Below are 18,162 nucleotides of genomic sequence, written 5' to 3'. Positions count from 1 at the left end.
AGCCTCAAGTTCAAACCTCCCGGTAGCAAAAAAAATAAAAATCCACATCCGAGGGTCGGCCCAAAGTTGGACGACATGTTTGCCAAGTCGGCCGCACGTGCGGGGGAATATAAAAGATAAATAATCTCCAATAGCTTAAGCTTTTGGATGTAGTCCGTACAGTAATTTTTTGAAAGATATGGTACCATAAGAGCTTACACCGTATAAGGAGTGGAGGGGTTTTGGTGGAAAGGAAAAGATGGAAGGAAGGAGGGTCGTCACAGTTTCTGCTTTACAGTTCGCTTGCTCCGATGACGTGTCCACCAATGTGGACAAGGCAGAAAGGTCTCTAATTTTAGGGTTTTAAAGTTCCTCTCCGTCTCTCTCTCTCTCTCTCTTTTTTTTTTTTTTTTTCAAGAGAATTAGGTTGAATTGATTTAGGGTTTAGGATTTACATACTATATGTGAAAATGGGTCTCTGTCATTTTCATGTTATTGCCGATGCCTGTGTTTATTACTATTTACTATTTATAGTTTAGCAGTCAGAAAGAGAAAAAAGAAATACAATTATAAGCTCTTAGCTTGTGAAGGTTGATTTTAATTTCATTGCAAAATTGATGAATTCGCAATATGTATTGATGAATTTGACGATTTGAGTTACTGGGGCCTTTAGGGTTTTTTTCATGCTTTCAGCATCCTATTTTTTACAAATTTTGTGGTAACTTTTATAGATTTTAGGGTTTATATTCTATTTGGGTTTGAGTGTCTTTGTCAGTTCCTTCTCTCTCCTCTGTTTTGTAATTTTATCTTCCAATTCTTTCTTAATGATAGATTTTCCAGTTTGTAAAGACAATTACGGTTGATACAAAACAAAATTCAAAGGGAATCTTAAGCTTACTTGCAAGCCATGATTGAGATTATTTAATTTAGAGAGTATTTGATCATGATCTTTTTTTTTTTTTTTGGCCTGAGATACATGTACCATGATTTTCTTTTGCCCTAGATACATGTACCATGAATTTTAGTTAGGGCATTGCTCCCATGTCAGAATATCTCAATTCCTAGATGCTTAGGGTCATAAAATGGCATATGTTAAAACTTTTTTGTGCCACTCTAGCTTCCTGCCAAATTTGGCAACGAATGTTGATATGAATGATCATTGTGGGCCTGGATATATCCCGCCAGCTTAGAATTGGCTAACATCACATCAAGATGATTAAAGGGTCTAAGTTTAAACAGATTAAAGGGCTTAGATAGCCTAATATTCTGATAACGAAGACAATTTGAAGATTTAGAAATGAGCCTGAGCTATGCTCTTAGAGTCAGTCTAAAGGAAAGGAGATTTAATGTTTTTTGTTTTGCAAGAGTTCATTTAACAGATACAAATCATTATATCAATCAAACTTAAAATAAATACTTCGATTCCATTAAATAAAATCGACAATAACCAGTCAAGAGAAATGTCAGATGAAGAACAAAATATTCTTATTAATTTGCTAATAAATTAAGGCTACTGGTATCGGCATGACCATGTTTTGATATTGGGATGACTCACTTTGTTTTTCACTTCTATGATTGACTGCTGAGTTTTTTTGGGAATTGTAATAGCTTTTTACAGCTGGTTAAAACATGTAAACGAGGTGAGTTCCTCCCATTATCAAAGCATGCTCCTGTCGATTGCAGTCCCCTAAATCAATTGTATTGTAAAAAATAAAAAGAATTGAAATCTACTTAAAATTGAAGGTACCTAAATAGATGGTAACTTTAAAGGGGGTTTAAAGGGATTCCAACAAGGCATAAGTACAGGCTATCCTTCAAGGCATCTGGCTAGTTAAACCTGTTGATCTCAACTCCCCTATCATTAAAGGTAACTCTTAACGTGATCAGATGGCTGAAGAGCAGACGGCCGTTTTGGAGGCTTGCGGACACGATTTAAAAGTTCATGGAACACATGCAATTGCACCCTTCCTCATGCGATTACTTTTTCGGGAGATTTGTTTCCATTCCATCTCATAGAAAACAAGTCCTGATTTAATCAGAATCTCATTGGACAAAAATTGCATAAGAATCATACCATTCACTCAAAAATGGGTCGGTGTTGAATTTTTCTATAAATAGTGGTTTAACAATACCATATCATATATTGCCAAAGATGCGATTGAATTTAGGATATATAATGGTAACGCATATTTATTTGGTATATGATTGGTTGAATATTTATTTCGTTAATTACCAAGTGGAAATGCCATGAATTCTTACAAATTGATAGTTTACCTGAATGTTTGGAATATTGTTTATTTGGACACCTCGTATTTTAAAATTTTCTATTAGTGCGTTTCCAAGAAAAAGGCCACAACTTAATTTTAGGGTTCATTTTGAAGCAGTAATCGTTTGATCTCATGATTAGAACAATGTGGTGAAGAATCTAAAATTGTCTTATGTGCATGTAAATTCATATCAATCTTTTTTTTCGAAAGAGGTACCATTTATTAGAAGAAAAGGCTTACAAGTGCACCTCAAGCGGTAAAGAATGCCCCGTAACGAAAGACTCGCTAGAAGCTCCCAATTTGGCTAGGCGATCATCCAAATCGTCGCCGCATCTGGGGATGAGCAAAAAGAAAATAACTCTACCCAAGCATAGATCTCTAATCTCATCAGTGACATTTGCTAGTCTCCACGAGCCAATGCTATTCCCTTTGGCCCACAACATGGTGTTAGAATAGTCTGTTTTCCACTTCCAAGCTACCCTTTATCTGATTAATGAAAATATTCAAACCCCGATGAAGAGCTCGAACTACGACTTCAATAGAATCAGTGTGACCAATTGGGTTGGCAAAAGAGTAGATAATATCGCCCAAAGAGCTCCTTAAAACGGCTACAATGCCTACTATGTCTGGGTTGCCACGGGAGCAACCGTCAATATTGAGTTTGATGACGTACTTTGGAGGATGTTTCCACCAAGCTGCTGCTTTTTCTTTGGGGATGTTACTTGTCACAATCGTGTCCCAATTCCTATTGATATTGTCCACCGAGTATCTTAAGAAGGATTAGTGTAGAAGAGCCCAAGATACCATTGTAACTCTGATTTTCTGAACTTACCCCATTAGAGGTGGAACCTCTATCATCAATATTACGCGAGTGCCTCTCTTTCCCAATGATCCACAAAACAACAAAAGGAGTAAAATCCCATAAGTTTAGACCCATAAAGTCTAAGCTTGTTACTCTCCAACACCAAATCGGTTCTTGAATTGAATTAGGGAATACCCAGCTGATAGCATACCAACTCAGCTCTTGCTCCCAAATAAAGGAGGCCACTCTGCAATGAATGAAAAATGAGGAATGGATTCTTCTTCCGATGCGCAAAGGTAATATTTGTTTGCCAAATAGAAGTGTCTGTCGTTGAGATTGTCTTGATTGTTGATTTTTCCTTGAGTTGTTGTCCAACAGATAGCCTGAATTCGCGGAGGAACTAAGGGTCTCAAATCTTCTGCATCTATCTTTACCATAAATATATTATCCAAATCATATTCAACCATTTAAAATTTTTCTCACCAGCATTGCTAATGCTGAAGTTGGAAAATGAAGTTCTATTTCTTTTTTTTCCTTTTTGAATGATAATGAAGTTCCATTTCTTCCCCTTTATGTAAGACAGATTTTTCAAAGTTTCGTCATGAATTGACAGGACCATTTTATTCTAATATTGAAAGATTGCATTTACTGGTTGTAAAGAATATAATAATTTGAGAACTATGAAATTTAGTGCCTTCTGTGTCTACTCTTGATTTCTTTAGGACTTGGAACATTCTCTTTACTGGTTGTACAGAATATAGTGATTTGAGAACCATGAGATATAGTGCCTTCTGTGTCTTTATCTTAATTTCTTTAGGACTTGGAACATTTCCATGAAACTAGATGTTGCCATAAAACATATAAAATGTGTAGACATAAATTAGTCTCTAGAGTCACATTTTCAAAGATCCTGTGACAGAAGGCATCATCTGTTCTCAAGGCTTCACCCTTTAACATGTTAGGTGCTAGTTCTTTAATGATCTACCTTTCTAGTTAACGTATCTCATGCTCTCCATTTTCTAGCAAAACACCTATTTTACTGCTTAACGGTTGTCATACGAAACAATTCTCCAAAAACTCACTAATCAATTGAAAGTTGAAACTCAGATGACTTGAGACTCAACTTGGTTTGGTTAAGCTCTTGACGACGCAGTCCAAACTCCAATTTTATAAGAAATCAGCTGAGTGGATCATACACCATCCTATTTCGAATGGAATCAGTTGTTATTTACTTTTTTTTCACTCGACTGAGAAACACAGAGATTGAATAACTTATTTTCTTGTCAAGTCCAAAGTGTTGTAACATTTTTCACAACTTCCTGTGCATTTAACTTGTATCCTTTTGGTTTATAGAGTTCATGTTCTGTTAAGTTGGCCATAATGACCCCCTTCCATGCAGATTGGTTAGAAATGCTCAAAAGAAGGGTGCAAACATTGTTCTCATTCAGGTATTACCCTAGAAAACTTGAAATATCCCTTTCAATATTTTTTTTGTAATGAATGCTGGTAAGAATATTTAGATGTCTGTACTTTTGGTATAAGAGTTTGTTTTGGCCTTTGAAAGTATCCGTTGTTCTTTTCCTTTGTTTCTTTGTAGGTAATTAACGACGTGCAATCAATTTTTTTTTTTTGGGACTTTTCTAGTTTTGTGTGCCACTGGTTGTTCTTGGCTTCTATAAAATCCCTCGTTATTTGTGCTAAAAACATGTTATTGTAGCATTTTCTTTGTACGCTCAAGATTGAGTGTCCGCTGTTGGGCCAGTAAAAAGCAGAACAATGAAAGGTTTTATTTGGTTGAACATGAAGTGCCTAATTCACACCATGCCTAGTTATTGAATTATTACATGGATTTCCCATTGGTAAGCCTTGTCATTTCTTCAATTATCATCCTAATATCACATGATTTTCATATGGCTATGGATATCCTAGGGACATTAGAACCTAAAGGTCATTATCATTGTCTTGTGTGAATGTTTGTAATTGGCATTATATTTATTTGAATTTGCATTTGGGTTCTTTATGTTTCTAACTTGTCAGTAATAAAAATGGACAGATTAAACAAGGTTTCCTGCACACCAGTGCTTAAAAAATTATACTTGGAGAAGAACTTGTAACGACCCGATTTCCGACGAGTCGCTACGAGCAAAAGAAAGCAAAAATCATGTAACTATTTTTTTTTTTTTTTTATACAAGCATCAACCACGATAGAATCTTATTACAACTGAAAGATGTCTTATCATAACAAAGTATTGATAGACATGGTAAATGACGCAAGGCGTCAAAATGTAAAAACTCAGGAACAAACTCTCTGATCACACAGTCCCTTATCCCATGGTTCCTTCATTTGCAAATGCTCCGCCATCTAATGCCTCAACCCCTGTGGTGGAGGAATCAACGTCAAGCAGAGTGATAGTAACCTAGCAGGTATGATAGTTCAATCTAAACAGCAGATCAAGATCCATATTTATTCAAATAACATTCAAATACTTTTCCAACATAATAATTCATAGAGATTTTCTAAACCAGAATTCAATTCAAATAAACTGAACAAATACTTTTCCAATTATAGAGATTTTCTAAACCAGAATTTAATTCAAATACACTGAACAAATATTTTTTTCAATATGATGGAAGGTCCAGCCCTGATACCATGATGTGAAATCCCGATCCTACCCATGTAGATATTGTCCGCTATTATCCGGTTCTGGGTCATGCCCTTTTGGGTCACTGCCCTTTTGGGTCCACGCCCTCCCCAGTTTTAAAACACGTCTACATAGTGAGGAGAAATTTTCCATATACAGCCCAGCAACCTTTCCTACCTTTCCTCGAGATTTTCAGAATCATTTCAAATAAATACAATTTAAACTGAATCCATTTCAACATATAATATAGAATAACTTAGAAACAATGTAAATCAAATACTTCACCATTCTTGTTGGATACATTGAAAGTCGTACGAGCAAAGTTAGGTATCACCTGCCTTGTAAAGACTTCGGATGTATATATATTGGGACGGCCTCTAAGTGAGGGTGTGAGGGGCATCATCCTGAAGATAAAATCATATTCACGTTCTGTTTTGGCATAGACACTCATTTTGAGGCGCTATACTGCTGTCTCATTTTTTTATATCAAACTTCCACCAAAGATATATATACCCCAATTTGAGGGTGGTTCCACCTTGCACGTGTATGCCTCCCTACCAAGTGGGCCCAAAAATTAACAGTTATCATCAAATTCATATTTTAAGGTAGTGTCCTTTCTATCCAGGTAATGTCCATCTATGTCCAAAATAATGTTCCCTGTGGACCCCATATTATTTGTTATCAAATTCATATTTCAAGATCATGGGGCCTAGCAGACACTATTCATATGGACCCCACATGCTACACTATTCATATGGACCCACATGTTACTATGCATGTGGACCCCACATGCTACTATTCATGTGGGCCCCGCATGTTACTATTCATGTGGGCCCCGCATGTTACTCATTCATGTGGGCCTCGCATGTTACTATTCATGTGGGCCCCGCATGTTACTATTCATGTGAGCCTCGCATGTTACTATTCATGTGGGCCCCGCATGTTATTATTCATGTGGGCCACCATTCTTTGGCTACTATGCTCAGCAGTTCGCCTTTCTTCGCCTTTCTTTCCTTACAGTTTACTTTACGGTTACTATGCGAGCATTTCACCGTTCAAATATGATGATAAAGTTTGCATAATCGATAGCGAGTTATCGCCTCATATGCACGCTTTATCCATAGGTGGTAGAACCAACCATATCACCGATATTTCACTGTGTAAATAAATAACTATTGACAGACTTACCTTCTCCTCTCTCAGATTTCCTTTTCCTTCTCCTCTCTCAGATTTCCTTTTCCTTCTTCTCTCTGATTTCCTTTTTCCTTTTTCTCTCTCAGATTTCCTTTTCCTTCTCCTCTCTCAGATTTCTTTTTTTCTTTTTCTTCTTCTTCTCTTCCTCTCTCTTTCTCTCTTTTTTTTTTTTCTTCTCCTCGTCTGCGAGCCTCTATTTATAGCCTTAACCTGAATTATTATATTATTATTTTATTTATTATTTTATTTGCATGAATAGTAACTTGAATTATTATATTATTAGTTTATTTGCTTGAATAGTAACTTGAATTATTGTGTGGGACTTACTTGTTGTGGGACCTACTGTTGGTAGGACCCGCTGATGTGGGACCCGCTTGTGTGGGGCCCGCTGATGTGGGGCCCGCTGATGTGGGGCCCGCTGATGTGGGACCTACTGATGGTGGGACCCGTTTGTAAATAGTACTCGGTGGGTCCTACTGTGAATAATACTTTTAAATAGTGTATCTCAATAGTGAACTTGCACAGTATTTCTGCATAGTAATCTTGCATAGTGACTATTGTGAATAGTAATTGTGAATAGTGACTATTGGAAATTTTTAACATATATATATATTTATTCCGTTTTTGTTGACATCTGGGGTGGTGGCTTAGTGGTAGGAAGCCGTTCAATCTTAGCTTAGACTTGGGTTCGAATCGTGTACGCCCCATTATGCCAGATGTCCTCATGCCCGATTAACTTGGGAAAAATGAGTAATGGCCGATGATTACCCACCTATGAGGCCATTTTTATATTTATATATATATATATTTTACCGGTTCTTACATTCTACCCCCCTTAAAAAAAAATTTCGTCCCCGAAATTCCTACGCCCATAACCTAGATATCTTGATAATCAGAATCTCGACACATGATAATTTAAGATCATCTCCTTTACTTTGTAAATCTTAATTTTGATTAGAAATCAACGTCTTGTGAAATCCATCATAATCTGCACTGCCTCTTAAATACTACTAATCTTCTATTCTAGGCAGACATTTTACTCCTATGAATTCCCTTGTTTCCCATAATCCATAATTTATAAATAAGTTTTCTGACCTTCTGTTGCCCCATCCTGTACCTCGTTGTCATCGTTGATTAGGCCCCATCCTGTACCTCGTTGATTAGGGCGAAGAAACGCTTTTCAGTTCCTGGCTGTGCGTTCTTATCTTGGGTCAGAGGGCGGTACTGATTTCTTCTTCCCTGGTTCTGCTGATTTGTTTGCACCGGTTGATATTGTGGCGGAGGTGGGCGGTTTTGGATGAAGGCTGGTGCCTTAGGGCAATCCCTTCTTCTCCAGCATTGCCCAACGTGAATCCTTCCACAGTGGGGGCACAAGTTCTTTGATGGTGGACCACTATCAATTTTTTTTTTTTTTTTTTTCCAGTTTACCCTTGAAATGTGACACATCATATGTCACCTATTAGCTATCTAACCCTACTTAACGACACAACCCACAAGCACCAGGGTTTCCGTAAACCCGGGCTCTGATACCACAACTGTAACGACCCGATTTCCGACGAGTCGCTACGAGCAAAAGAAAGCAAAAATCATGTAACTATTTTTTATTTTTTTTTTATACAAGCATCAACCACGATAGAATCTTATTACAACTGAAAGATGTCTTATCATAACAAAGTATTGATAGACATGGTAAATGACGCAAGGCGTCAAAATGTAAAAACTCAGGAACAAACTCTCTGATCACACAGTCCCTTATCCCATGGTTCCTTCATTTGCAAATGCTCCGCCATCTAATGCCTCAACCCCTGTGGTGGAGGAATCAACGTCAAGCAGAGTGATAGTAACCTAGCAGGTATGATAGTTCAATCTAAACAGCAGATCAAGATCCATATTTATTCAAATAACATTCAAATACTTTTCCAACATAATAATTCATAGAGATTTTCTAAACCAGAATTCAATTCAAATAAACTGAACAAATACTTTTCCAATTATAGAGATTTTCTAAACCAGAATTTAATTCAAATGCACTGAACAAATATTTTTTTCAATATGATGGAAGGTCCAGCCCTGATACCATGATGTGAAATCCCGATCCTACCCATGTAGATATTGTCCGCTATTATCCGGTTCTGGGTCATGCCCTTTTGGGTCACTGCCCTTTTGGGTCCACGCCCTCCCCAGTTTTAAAACACGTCTACATAGTGAGGAGAAATTTTCCATATACAGCCTAGCAACCTTTCCTACCTTTCCTCGAGATTTTCAGAATCATTTCAAATAAATACAATTTAAACTGAATCCATTTCAACATATAATATAGAATAACTTAGAAACAATGTAAATCAAATACTTCACCATTCTTGTTGGATACATTGAAAGTCGTACGAGCAAAGTTAGGTATCACCTGCCTTGTAAAGACTTCGGATGTATATATATTGGGACGGCCTCTAAGTGAGGGTGTGAGGGGCATCATCCTGAAGATAAAATCATATTCACGTTCTGTTTTGGCATAGACACTCATTTTGAGGCGCTATACTGCTGTCTCATTTTTTTATATCAAACTTCCACCAAAGATATATATACCCCAATTTGAGGGTGGTTCCACCTTGCACGTGTATGCCTCCCTACCAAGTGGGCCCAAAAATTAACAGTTATCATCAAATTCATATTTTAAGGTAGTGTCCTTTCTATCCAGGTAATGTCCATCTATGTCCAAAATAATGTTCCCTGTGGACCCCATATTATTTGTTATCAAATTCATATTTCAAGATCATGGGGCCTAGCAGACACTATTCATATGGACCCCACATGCTACACTATTCATATGGACCCCACATGTTACTATGCATGTGGACCCCATAGGTTACCATTCATGTGGACCCCACATGCTACTATTCATGTGGGCCCCCGCATGTTACTATTCATGTGGGCCCCGCATGTTACTCATTCATGTGGGCCTCGCATGTTACTATTCATGTGGGCCCCGCATGTTACTATTCATGTGAGCCCCGCATGTTACTATTCATGTGAGCCTCGCATGTTACTATTCATGTGGGCCCCGCATGTTATTATTCATGTGGGCCACCATTCTTTGGCTACTATGCTCAGCAGTTCGCCTTTCTTCGCCTTTCTTTCCTTACAGTTTACTTTACGGTTACTATGCGAGCATTTCACCGTTCAAATATGATGATAAAGTTTGCATAATCGATAGCGAGTTATCGCCTCATATGCACGCTTTATCCATAGGTGGTAGAACCAACCATATCACCGATATTTCACTGTGTAAATAAATAACTATTGACAGACTTACCTTCTCCTCTCTCAGATTTCCTTTTCCTTCTCCTCTCTCAGATTTCCTTTTCCTTCTTCTCTCTGATTTCCTTTTTCCTTTTTCTCTCTCAGATTTCCTTTTCCTTCTCCTCTCTCAGATTTCTTTTTTTCTTTTTCTTCTTCTTCTCTTCCTCTCTCTTTCTCTTTTTTTTTTTTTTCTTCTCCTCGTCTGCGAGCCTCTATTTATAGCCTTAACCTGAATTATTATATTATTATTTTATTTGCATGAATAGTAACTTGAATTATTATATTATTAGTTTATTTGCTTGAATAGTAACTTGAATTATTGTGTGGGACTTACTTGTTGTGGGACCTACTGTTGGTAGGACCCGCTGATGTGGGACCCGCTTGTGTGGGACCTACTTGTGTGGGGCCCGCTGATGTGGGGCCCGCTGATGTGGGACCTACTGATGGTGGGACCCGTTTGTAAATAGTACTCGGTGGGTCCTACTGTGAATAATACTTTTAAATAGTGTATCTCAATAGTGAACTTGCACAGTATTTCTGCATAGTAATCTTGCATAGTGACTATTGTGAATAGTAATTGTGAATAGTGACTATTGGAAATTTTTAACATATATATATATTTATTCCGTTTTTGTTGACATCTGGGGTGGTGGCTTAGTGGTAGGAAGCCGTTCAATCTTAGCTTAGACTTGGGTTCGAATCGTGTACGCCCCATTATGCCAGATGTCCTCATGCCCGATTAACTTGGGGAAAATGAGTAATGGTCGATGATTACCCACCTATGAGGCCATTTTTATATTTATATATATATATATATATTTTACCGGTTCTTACATTCTACCCCCCTTAAAAAAAAATTTCGTCCCCGAAATTCCTACGCCCATAACCTAGATATCTTGATAATCAGAATCTCGACACATGATAATTTAAGATCATCTCCTTTACTTTGTAAATCTTAATTTTGATTAGAAATCAACGTCTTGTGAAATCCATCATAATCTGCACTGCCTCTTAAATACTACTAATCTTCTATTCTAGGCAGACATTTTACTCCTATGAATTCCCTTGTTTCCCATAATCCATAATTTATAAATAAGTTTTCTGACCTTCTGTTGCCCCATCATGTACCTCGTTGTCATCGTTGATTAGGCCCCATCCTGTACCTCGTTGATTAGGGCGAAGAAACGCTTTTCAGTTCCTGGCTGTGCGTTCTTATCTTGGGTCAGAGGGCGGTACTGATTTCTTCTTCCCTGGTTCTGCTGATTTGTTTGCACCGGTTGATATTGTGGCGGAGGTGGGCGGTTTTGGATGAAGGCTGGTGCCTTAGGGCAATCCCTTCTTCTCCAGCATTGCCCAACGTGAATCCTTCCACAGTGGGGGCACAAGTTCTTTGATGGTGGACCACTATCAATTTTTTTTTTTTTTTTTCCAGTTTACCCTTGAAATGTGACACATCATATGTCACCTATTAGCTATCTAACCCTACTTAACGACACAACCCACAAGCACCAGGGTTTCCGTAAACCCGGGCTCTGATACCACAACTCTAACGACCCGATTTCCGACGAGTCGCTACGAGCAAAAGAAAGCAAAAATCATGTAACTATTTTTTATTTTTTTTTTATACAAGCATCAACCACGATAGAATCTTATTACAACTGAAAGATGTCTTATCATAACAAAGTATTGATAGACATGGTAAATGACGCAAGGCGTCAAAATGTAAAAACTCAGGAACAAACTCTCTGATCACACAGTCCCTTATCCCATGGTTCCTTCATTTGCAAATGCTCCGCCATCTAATGCCTCAACCCCTGTGGTGGAGGAATCAACGTCAAGCAGAGTGATAGTAACCTAGCAGGTATGATAGTTCAATCTAAACAGCAGATCAAGATCCATATTTATTCAAATAACATTCAAATACTTTTCCAACATAATAATTCATAGAGATTTTCTAAACCAGAATTCAATTCAAATAAACTGAACAAATACTTTTCCAATTATAGAGATTTTCTAAACCAGAATTTAATTCAAATACACTGAACAAATATTTTTTTCAATATGATGGAAGGTCCAGCCCTGATACCATGATGTGAAATCCCGATCCTACCCATGTAGATATTGTCCGCTATTATCCGGTTCTGGGTCATGCCCTTTTGGGTCACTGCCCTTTTGGGTCCACGCCCTCCCCAGTTTTAAAACACGTCTACATAGTGAGGAGAAATTTTCCATATACAGCCCAGCAACCTTTCCTACCTTTCCTCGAGATTTTCAGAATCATTTCAAATAAATACAATTTAAACTGAATCCATTTCAACATATAATATAGAATAACTTAGAAACAATGTAAATCAAATACTTCACCATTCTTGTTGGATACATTGAAAGTCGTACGAGCAAAGTTAGGTATCACCTGCCTTGTAAAGACTTCGGATGTATATATATTGGGACGGCCTCTAAGTGAGGGTGTGAGGGGCATCATCCTGAAGATAAAATCATATTCACGTTCTGTTTTGGCATAGACACTCATTTTGAGGCGCTATACTGCTGTCTCATTTTTTTATATCAAACTTCCACCAAAGATATATATACCCCAATTTGAGGGTGGTTCCACCTTGCACGTGTATGCCTCCCTACCAAGTGGGCCCAAAAATTAACAGTTATCATCAAATTCATATTTTAAGGTAGTGTCCTTTCTATCCAGGTAATGTCCATCTATGTCCAAAATAATGTTCCCTGTGGACCCCATATTATTTGTTATCAAATTCATATTTCAAGATCATGGGGCCTAGCAGACACTATTCATATGGACCCCACATGCTACACTATTCATATGGACCCACATGTTACTATGCATGTGGACCCCACATGCTACTATTCATGTGGGCCCCGCATGTTACTATTCATGTGGGCCCCGCATGTTACTCATTCATGTGGGCCTCGCATGTTACTATTCATGTGGGCCCCGCATGTTACTATTCATGTGAGCCTCGCATGTTACTATTCATGTGGGCCCCGCATGTTATTATTCATGTGGGCCACCATTCTTTGGCTACTATGCTCAGCAGTTCGCCTTTCTTCGCCTTTCTTTCCTTACAGTTTACTTTACGGTTACTATGCGAGCATTTCACCGTTCAAATATGATGATAAAGTTTGCATAATCGATAGCGAGTTATCGCCTCATATGCACGCTTTATCCATAGGTGGTAGAACCAACCATATCACCGATATTTCACTGTGTAAATAAATAACTATTGACAGACTTACCTTCTCCTCTCTCAGATTTCCTTTTCCTTCTCCTCTCTCAGATTTCCTTTTCCTTCTTCTCTCTGATTTCCTTTTTCCTTTTTCTCTCTCAGATTTCCTTTTCCTTCTCCTCTCTCAGATTTCTTTTTTTCTTTTTCTTCTTCTTCTCTTCCTCTCTCTTTCTCTCTTTTTTTTTTTTCTTCTCCTCGTCTGCGAGCCTCTATTTATAGCCTTAACCTGAATTATTATATTATTATTTTATTTATTATTTTATTTGCATGAATAGTAACTTGAATTATTATATTATTAGTTTATTTGCTTGAATAGTAACTTGAATTATTGTGTGGGACTTACTTGTTGTGGGACCTACTGTTGGTAGGACCCGCTGATGTGGGACCCGCTTGTGTGGGGCCCGCTGATGTGGGGCCCGCTGATGTGGGACCTACTGATGGTGGGACCCGTTTGTAAATAGTACTCGGTGGGTCCTACTGTGAATAATACTTTTAAATAGTGTATCTCAATAGTGAACTTGCACAGTATTTCTGCATAGTAATCTTGCATAGTGACTATTGTGAATAGTAATTGTGAATAGTGACTATTGGAAATTTTTAACATATATATATATTTATTCCGTTTTTGTTGACATCTGGGGTGGTGGCTTAGTGGTAGGAAGCCGTTCAATCTTAGCTTAGACTTGGGTTCGAATCGTGTACGCCCCATTATGCCAGATGTCCTCATGCCCGATTAACTTGGGGAAAATGAGTAATGGCCGATGATTACCCACCTATGAGGCCATTTTTATATTTATATATATATATATATTTTACCGGTTCTTACAGAACTGGTCCAAGATAAAATCAAGTTGACTCGGCTGAGTTGAGAATTAATGTGGGGAGTTCTTTATTTGGCGTGGACAGGTCAAAATAGTTACTGATTGACTCAGAGAGTTTTAAATAGTGCTTCACACTTTTCCTTCGATCCGATGCTTAACACCATATATATGGTAGTGTGTAATGAATTCTGGTTGTAACATAATCACAAGGAAATATTTTTGCTGAGGCTAGTGGCCTCATTAGCAGGAGGTCGGAAGCTCCAACCCAGGGGAGAAATCAGATAATTTTTCCTTGCTTAAGTGATTATGTTGGTAAAGTAAACATTAGTAGATGTATAGTCTGTCTGTTTGAAATAATAATGGAAAAGGTAGTGACTCTTGTACTTCAGTTCTGATATCACTTCTATTCAAGTTATTTCCTCTCATTGGTTGTATAATGTATTTAGGAACTATTCGAGGGATATTATTTCTGTCAAGCTCAAAGGGAGGAGTTTTTTAGACGAGCAAAGCCATCTAAAGGGCACCCTACAATTCTAAGGTAGAAACACCTCTTCAGTCTTTGTGCATTACAAGTGACTAAAACTTTTTACAAGTTAAATTGTTAAAAAGTTAAAAACACTCAAATATGCAGGATGCAGAAACTTGCAAAAGAGTTGGGTATTGTGATACCTGTCAGTTTCTTTGAAGAAGAAAATAATGCTCATTACAATTCAATAGTCGTAATCGATGCTGACGGGGAAAATCTTGGACTGTATAGGAAGTCACATATTCCAGATGGACCAGGCAAGTATGTACAGCATGATTTCTTATTGTTTGAATCTATCTTTTATGCTATTTGATTAAAATGGCATTCTGGTGTTTAGGTTACCAGGAAAAGTTCTATTTCAATCCTGGTGACACTGGCTTCAAGGTGTAGTATGGTGCTCTATCCTATCATGATTCAATTTTACACTTCTATAAAAGCCTTGATTTAGCATTGTTTTGGATAAGGTAATGGGACTAATGGTCATCCTTGATGCTGTGGAAAAACAGGTCTTTGAAACTAAGTTTGCCAAAATTGGAGTTGGTAAGAGCTGGACCTGAAAAGTATTATGACTATTATTTGTGGCACCTGTGATTTGAATATATTAGGTTGAGAAATAAAATGCTACAATGCCATTCAAAAAATAAAATAAAATGCTTTAAGCATTTACTGTTCCGTCATTTCATTACAAAGAAAGAGGTAAAAACAGAGCTTGCTCATGATTTAGGAACTGTGCTTTTACCCTGAAACATCTGCTTCTCTTTCTCTATGGCAGCCATTTGCTGGGACCAATGGTTTCCAGAGGCGGCGCGGGCTATGGTTCTTCAAGGTGCAGAAATATTATTCTACCCTACTGCCATAGGATCAGAGCCACAAGATCAAGGACTTGATTCCCGAGAACATTGGAAGCGAGTAATGCAAGGGCATGCCGGGGCTAATTTGGTAAGTTTCTATGTTCATGATGATAATAATTTACCCTTTTGATTTGGTAAACTGCTTGGGATGTTAAAGGGAAGGCCTAGATTGCCATGTATAGGTAGCTGAAAATTCCTATTTAAATTCCAACAGCCTCTATCGAACTGAAATTTCCATACCGTACTTTTGGTCTTGATCAATGAATGGTCTGATTTCCTTTGTGCTTCATTCTTAAATGGAATTCCATGATTTTTCCTTTGAATTCAAGGAAACTTCCTTTCCAGCAAAAATTATTACTCCTACCTTTTGGGTTAGTGGAGCTTATACAAAACTACTCAAAACCTTCAAGATCATCAATTCATGTAGAACATGAACCAACATTCATTATCAATTAAAACCCTTTTGAAGGCTTAAACCTTTTTCTTTTTTCTGTTATTCATAGAGAAAATGGACAATAGAAACTCTACATTTAACCTTTATCTTACCAAGGTGGGCTCAATACCGGCTAAACTTGATCCAGCCTGTTGACACCCCTAGTTTAGTTGCTTTGCAGGCTAGCATATAATACTGGTTATCGTTCCTTTTTTTTTTTTTTTTGAATAATATAATCCTGGTCATCTTGCTCAGAACAATTGGTGACAATGCAGGTGCCCCTAGTAGCTTCAAACCGGATTGGAAAGGAGATAATCACGACAGAACATGGAAACAGTGAGATTACATTTTATGGCAATTCATTTATAGCAGGTATGTCTTCTTGGTGTGTATTTGGAGAATTGCATTTTCATGTTAATGTGGGTGTGCAAATGTGGATGTTTGCTTGTGTTGTTTTGCTATGTATTACTGACCATGTGAGGAACAGGGCCAACTGGAGAAATAGTAGCGGCTGCCAATGACAAAGATGAAGACATTCTGATTGCGGAATTCGACCTGGATATGATCAAGTCCAAGAGGCACAGTTGGGGGGTGTTTCGGGATCGACGTCCAGACCTATACAAGGTGCTTCTAACATTAGACGGAAGCCAACCTTCTTTATGATTTCAATGTAGCACCAGTTATTTCCATGTTGTTGAGGTAATTAGTTTAGTTGCATATTTTAATAATAAAAAAATGTACAATAAGGCTCACTTATATCTCCCTTGTCCAATTTCAACATGGGCCTAAAGAAATAATATCACAGATGGTCTAGTCGCCATATATGTAACTTCAAAGAATATTTCCTTTTTACTGTAGATGAGTTTGTAGTCCAATCCTGGCTTCTGATTTCAGATATTCAATGGAGTGCATATTTGCAGTATTAATCAATAGGACACCAGAAAGGTGATGTTGGGTACTTGGGTTGGAGCCCCTAGCTCAACTTGAGGAAGCTGTATGTCACTCACAACCATGAAATGATGTGTTGAATCCCAGATGGGAATTTATTGAATATGGACAATTTCCACTATTCATTTGTATACCAATATCATCTGATTTGCGATTGGTAGGTAGTGGCCAACTTTGTTTAGTTTAGGGGCCATCGAAGCAGACTACCAATACATTTTAGTCTGAAGACTATGGGTCTCTCTCTTCTACCATGGATCTAGGGAGGTCTAAAGAAGCTTCCAGGAATTTATTCTGACTAAGAAGATTTTTTCCCCAACTTTAGGTCCATTAAAATCATAACTATTTGAGGTTAGATTCTACTTTAGTGAATCTGAAGTGTTTTTCACTTTTGTATGGTTGGTTGGTTGGTTGGTAGCGTGTTGCTTTATTATGATGACAACTAGGAGGCACTTGATATTAGATAAAAGATCTAGAAAATTCCTTTGATGACATGGTGGGGTATGCAGGAGAGAAGAAGCATTTTCAAAGAGAGACGAGAGCATGAATTGCTAGCTTACTGTTCACAAAACAAAAGGCTATATTGTGTGACCACATTTAGGTATCCAACACTTTAATGATTTTGTTTTCAATGAAATAGCCCATCTTTCATTGTGGGGTATGGATCTCATCATCATCCGATCTCCATCGGACGTGATGCGAATTGGGCCAAGACCGGACGATGATAACATTCCCGTCGAGATAAGGAACACAGGAGGTGATACTTTTCCATCGTGGGATTAGTCATAAAATTAGGTGATTTTTGTAAGAAATTTTGTATACAAAATCTCAATGCTTCGAAAAATTTACCTTGCAAAAAAATTGCTAATTCTGTGAATGAAAAGTGAGTTTATTGAAGATTTGCAAATACGTGGTTAATTTCTTGTGTGATTTGTAAATATTACAAGGATTCAAAACTTTTATTCGTAGAACTATCACAACCATCATCAGTCTGTGCATCAAATCCAAATTAAAAAGAGAAGTTAAGAGAGCATAGTTTCCTTCTCCACACAATGAATTCGCTGTGGTTTCATAAATTTAAATTTCTACAGATTTTGATAAGTCTTCCCGGTACTTAGTGCATGCTTATCAAGATCGAGCTGACAAGT

General features: G+C 37.7%; 1 protein-coding gene across 1 annotated transcript; it reads left to right on the top strand.

The window, feature by feature from the left end:
- The first annotated feature begins 146 nt into the window (after positions 1-146).
- Positions 147-16,944, top strand: LOC143877520 (N-carbamoylputrescine amidase-like). Its single transcript, XM_077379601.1, has 9 exons — positions 147-324; positions 4,448-4,496; positions 14,706-14,797; positions 14,891-15,042; positions 15,123-15,169; positions 15,292-15,325; positions 15,558-15,724; positions 16,345-16,441; positions 16,557-16,944. The coding sequence occupies exons 1-9, from the start codon at positions 239-241 to the stop codon at positions 16,730-16,732; spliced, it is 900 nt and encodes a 299-aa protein (XP_077235716.1). The 5' UTR covers positions 147-238; the 3' UTR covers positions 16,733-16,944.
- The last annotated feature ends 1,218 nt before the right edge of the window (positions 16,945-18,162 follow it).

This window comes from Tasmannia lanceolata, unplaced genomic scaffold (genome assembly GCF_043159265.1).
Source record: "Tasmannia lanceolata isolate RefF3 unplaced genomic scaffold, GAP_Taslan_0.1 ptg000005l, whole genome shotgun sequence".
Lineage (NCBI taxonomy): Eukaryota > Viridiplantae > Streptophyta > Magnoliopsida > Canellales > Winteraceae > Tasmannia > Tasmannia lanceolata.
Note: the sequence above shows the minus strand (reverse complement) of the source record. Positions and strands in the feature narration are given on the sequence as shown.

Excerpts from the sequence above, each read along its gene's own strand:
- LOC143877520 (XM_077379601.1), top strand. The coding sequence starts at position 239 with ATGGAAGGAAGGAGGGTCGTCACAGTTTCTGCTTTACAGTTCGCTTGC. Across the intron at positions 15,170-15,291 it reads CTGGTGACACTGGCTTCAAG|GTCTTTGAAACTAAGTTTGC; the intron begins GTGTAGTATGGT and ends GTGGAAAAACAG. Across the intron at positions 16,442-16,556 it reads TGGCAATTCATTTATAGCAG|GGCCAACTGGAGAAATAGTA; the intron begins GTATGTCTTCTT and ends TGTGAGGAACAG.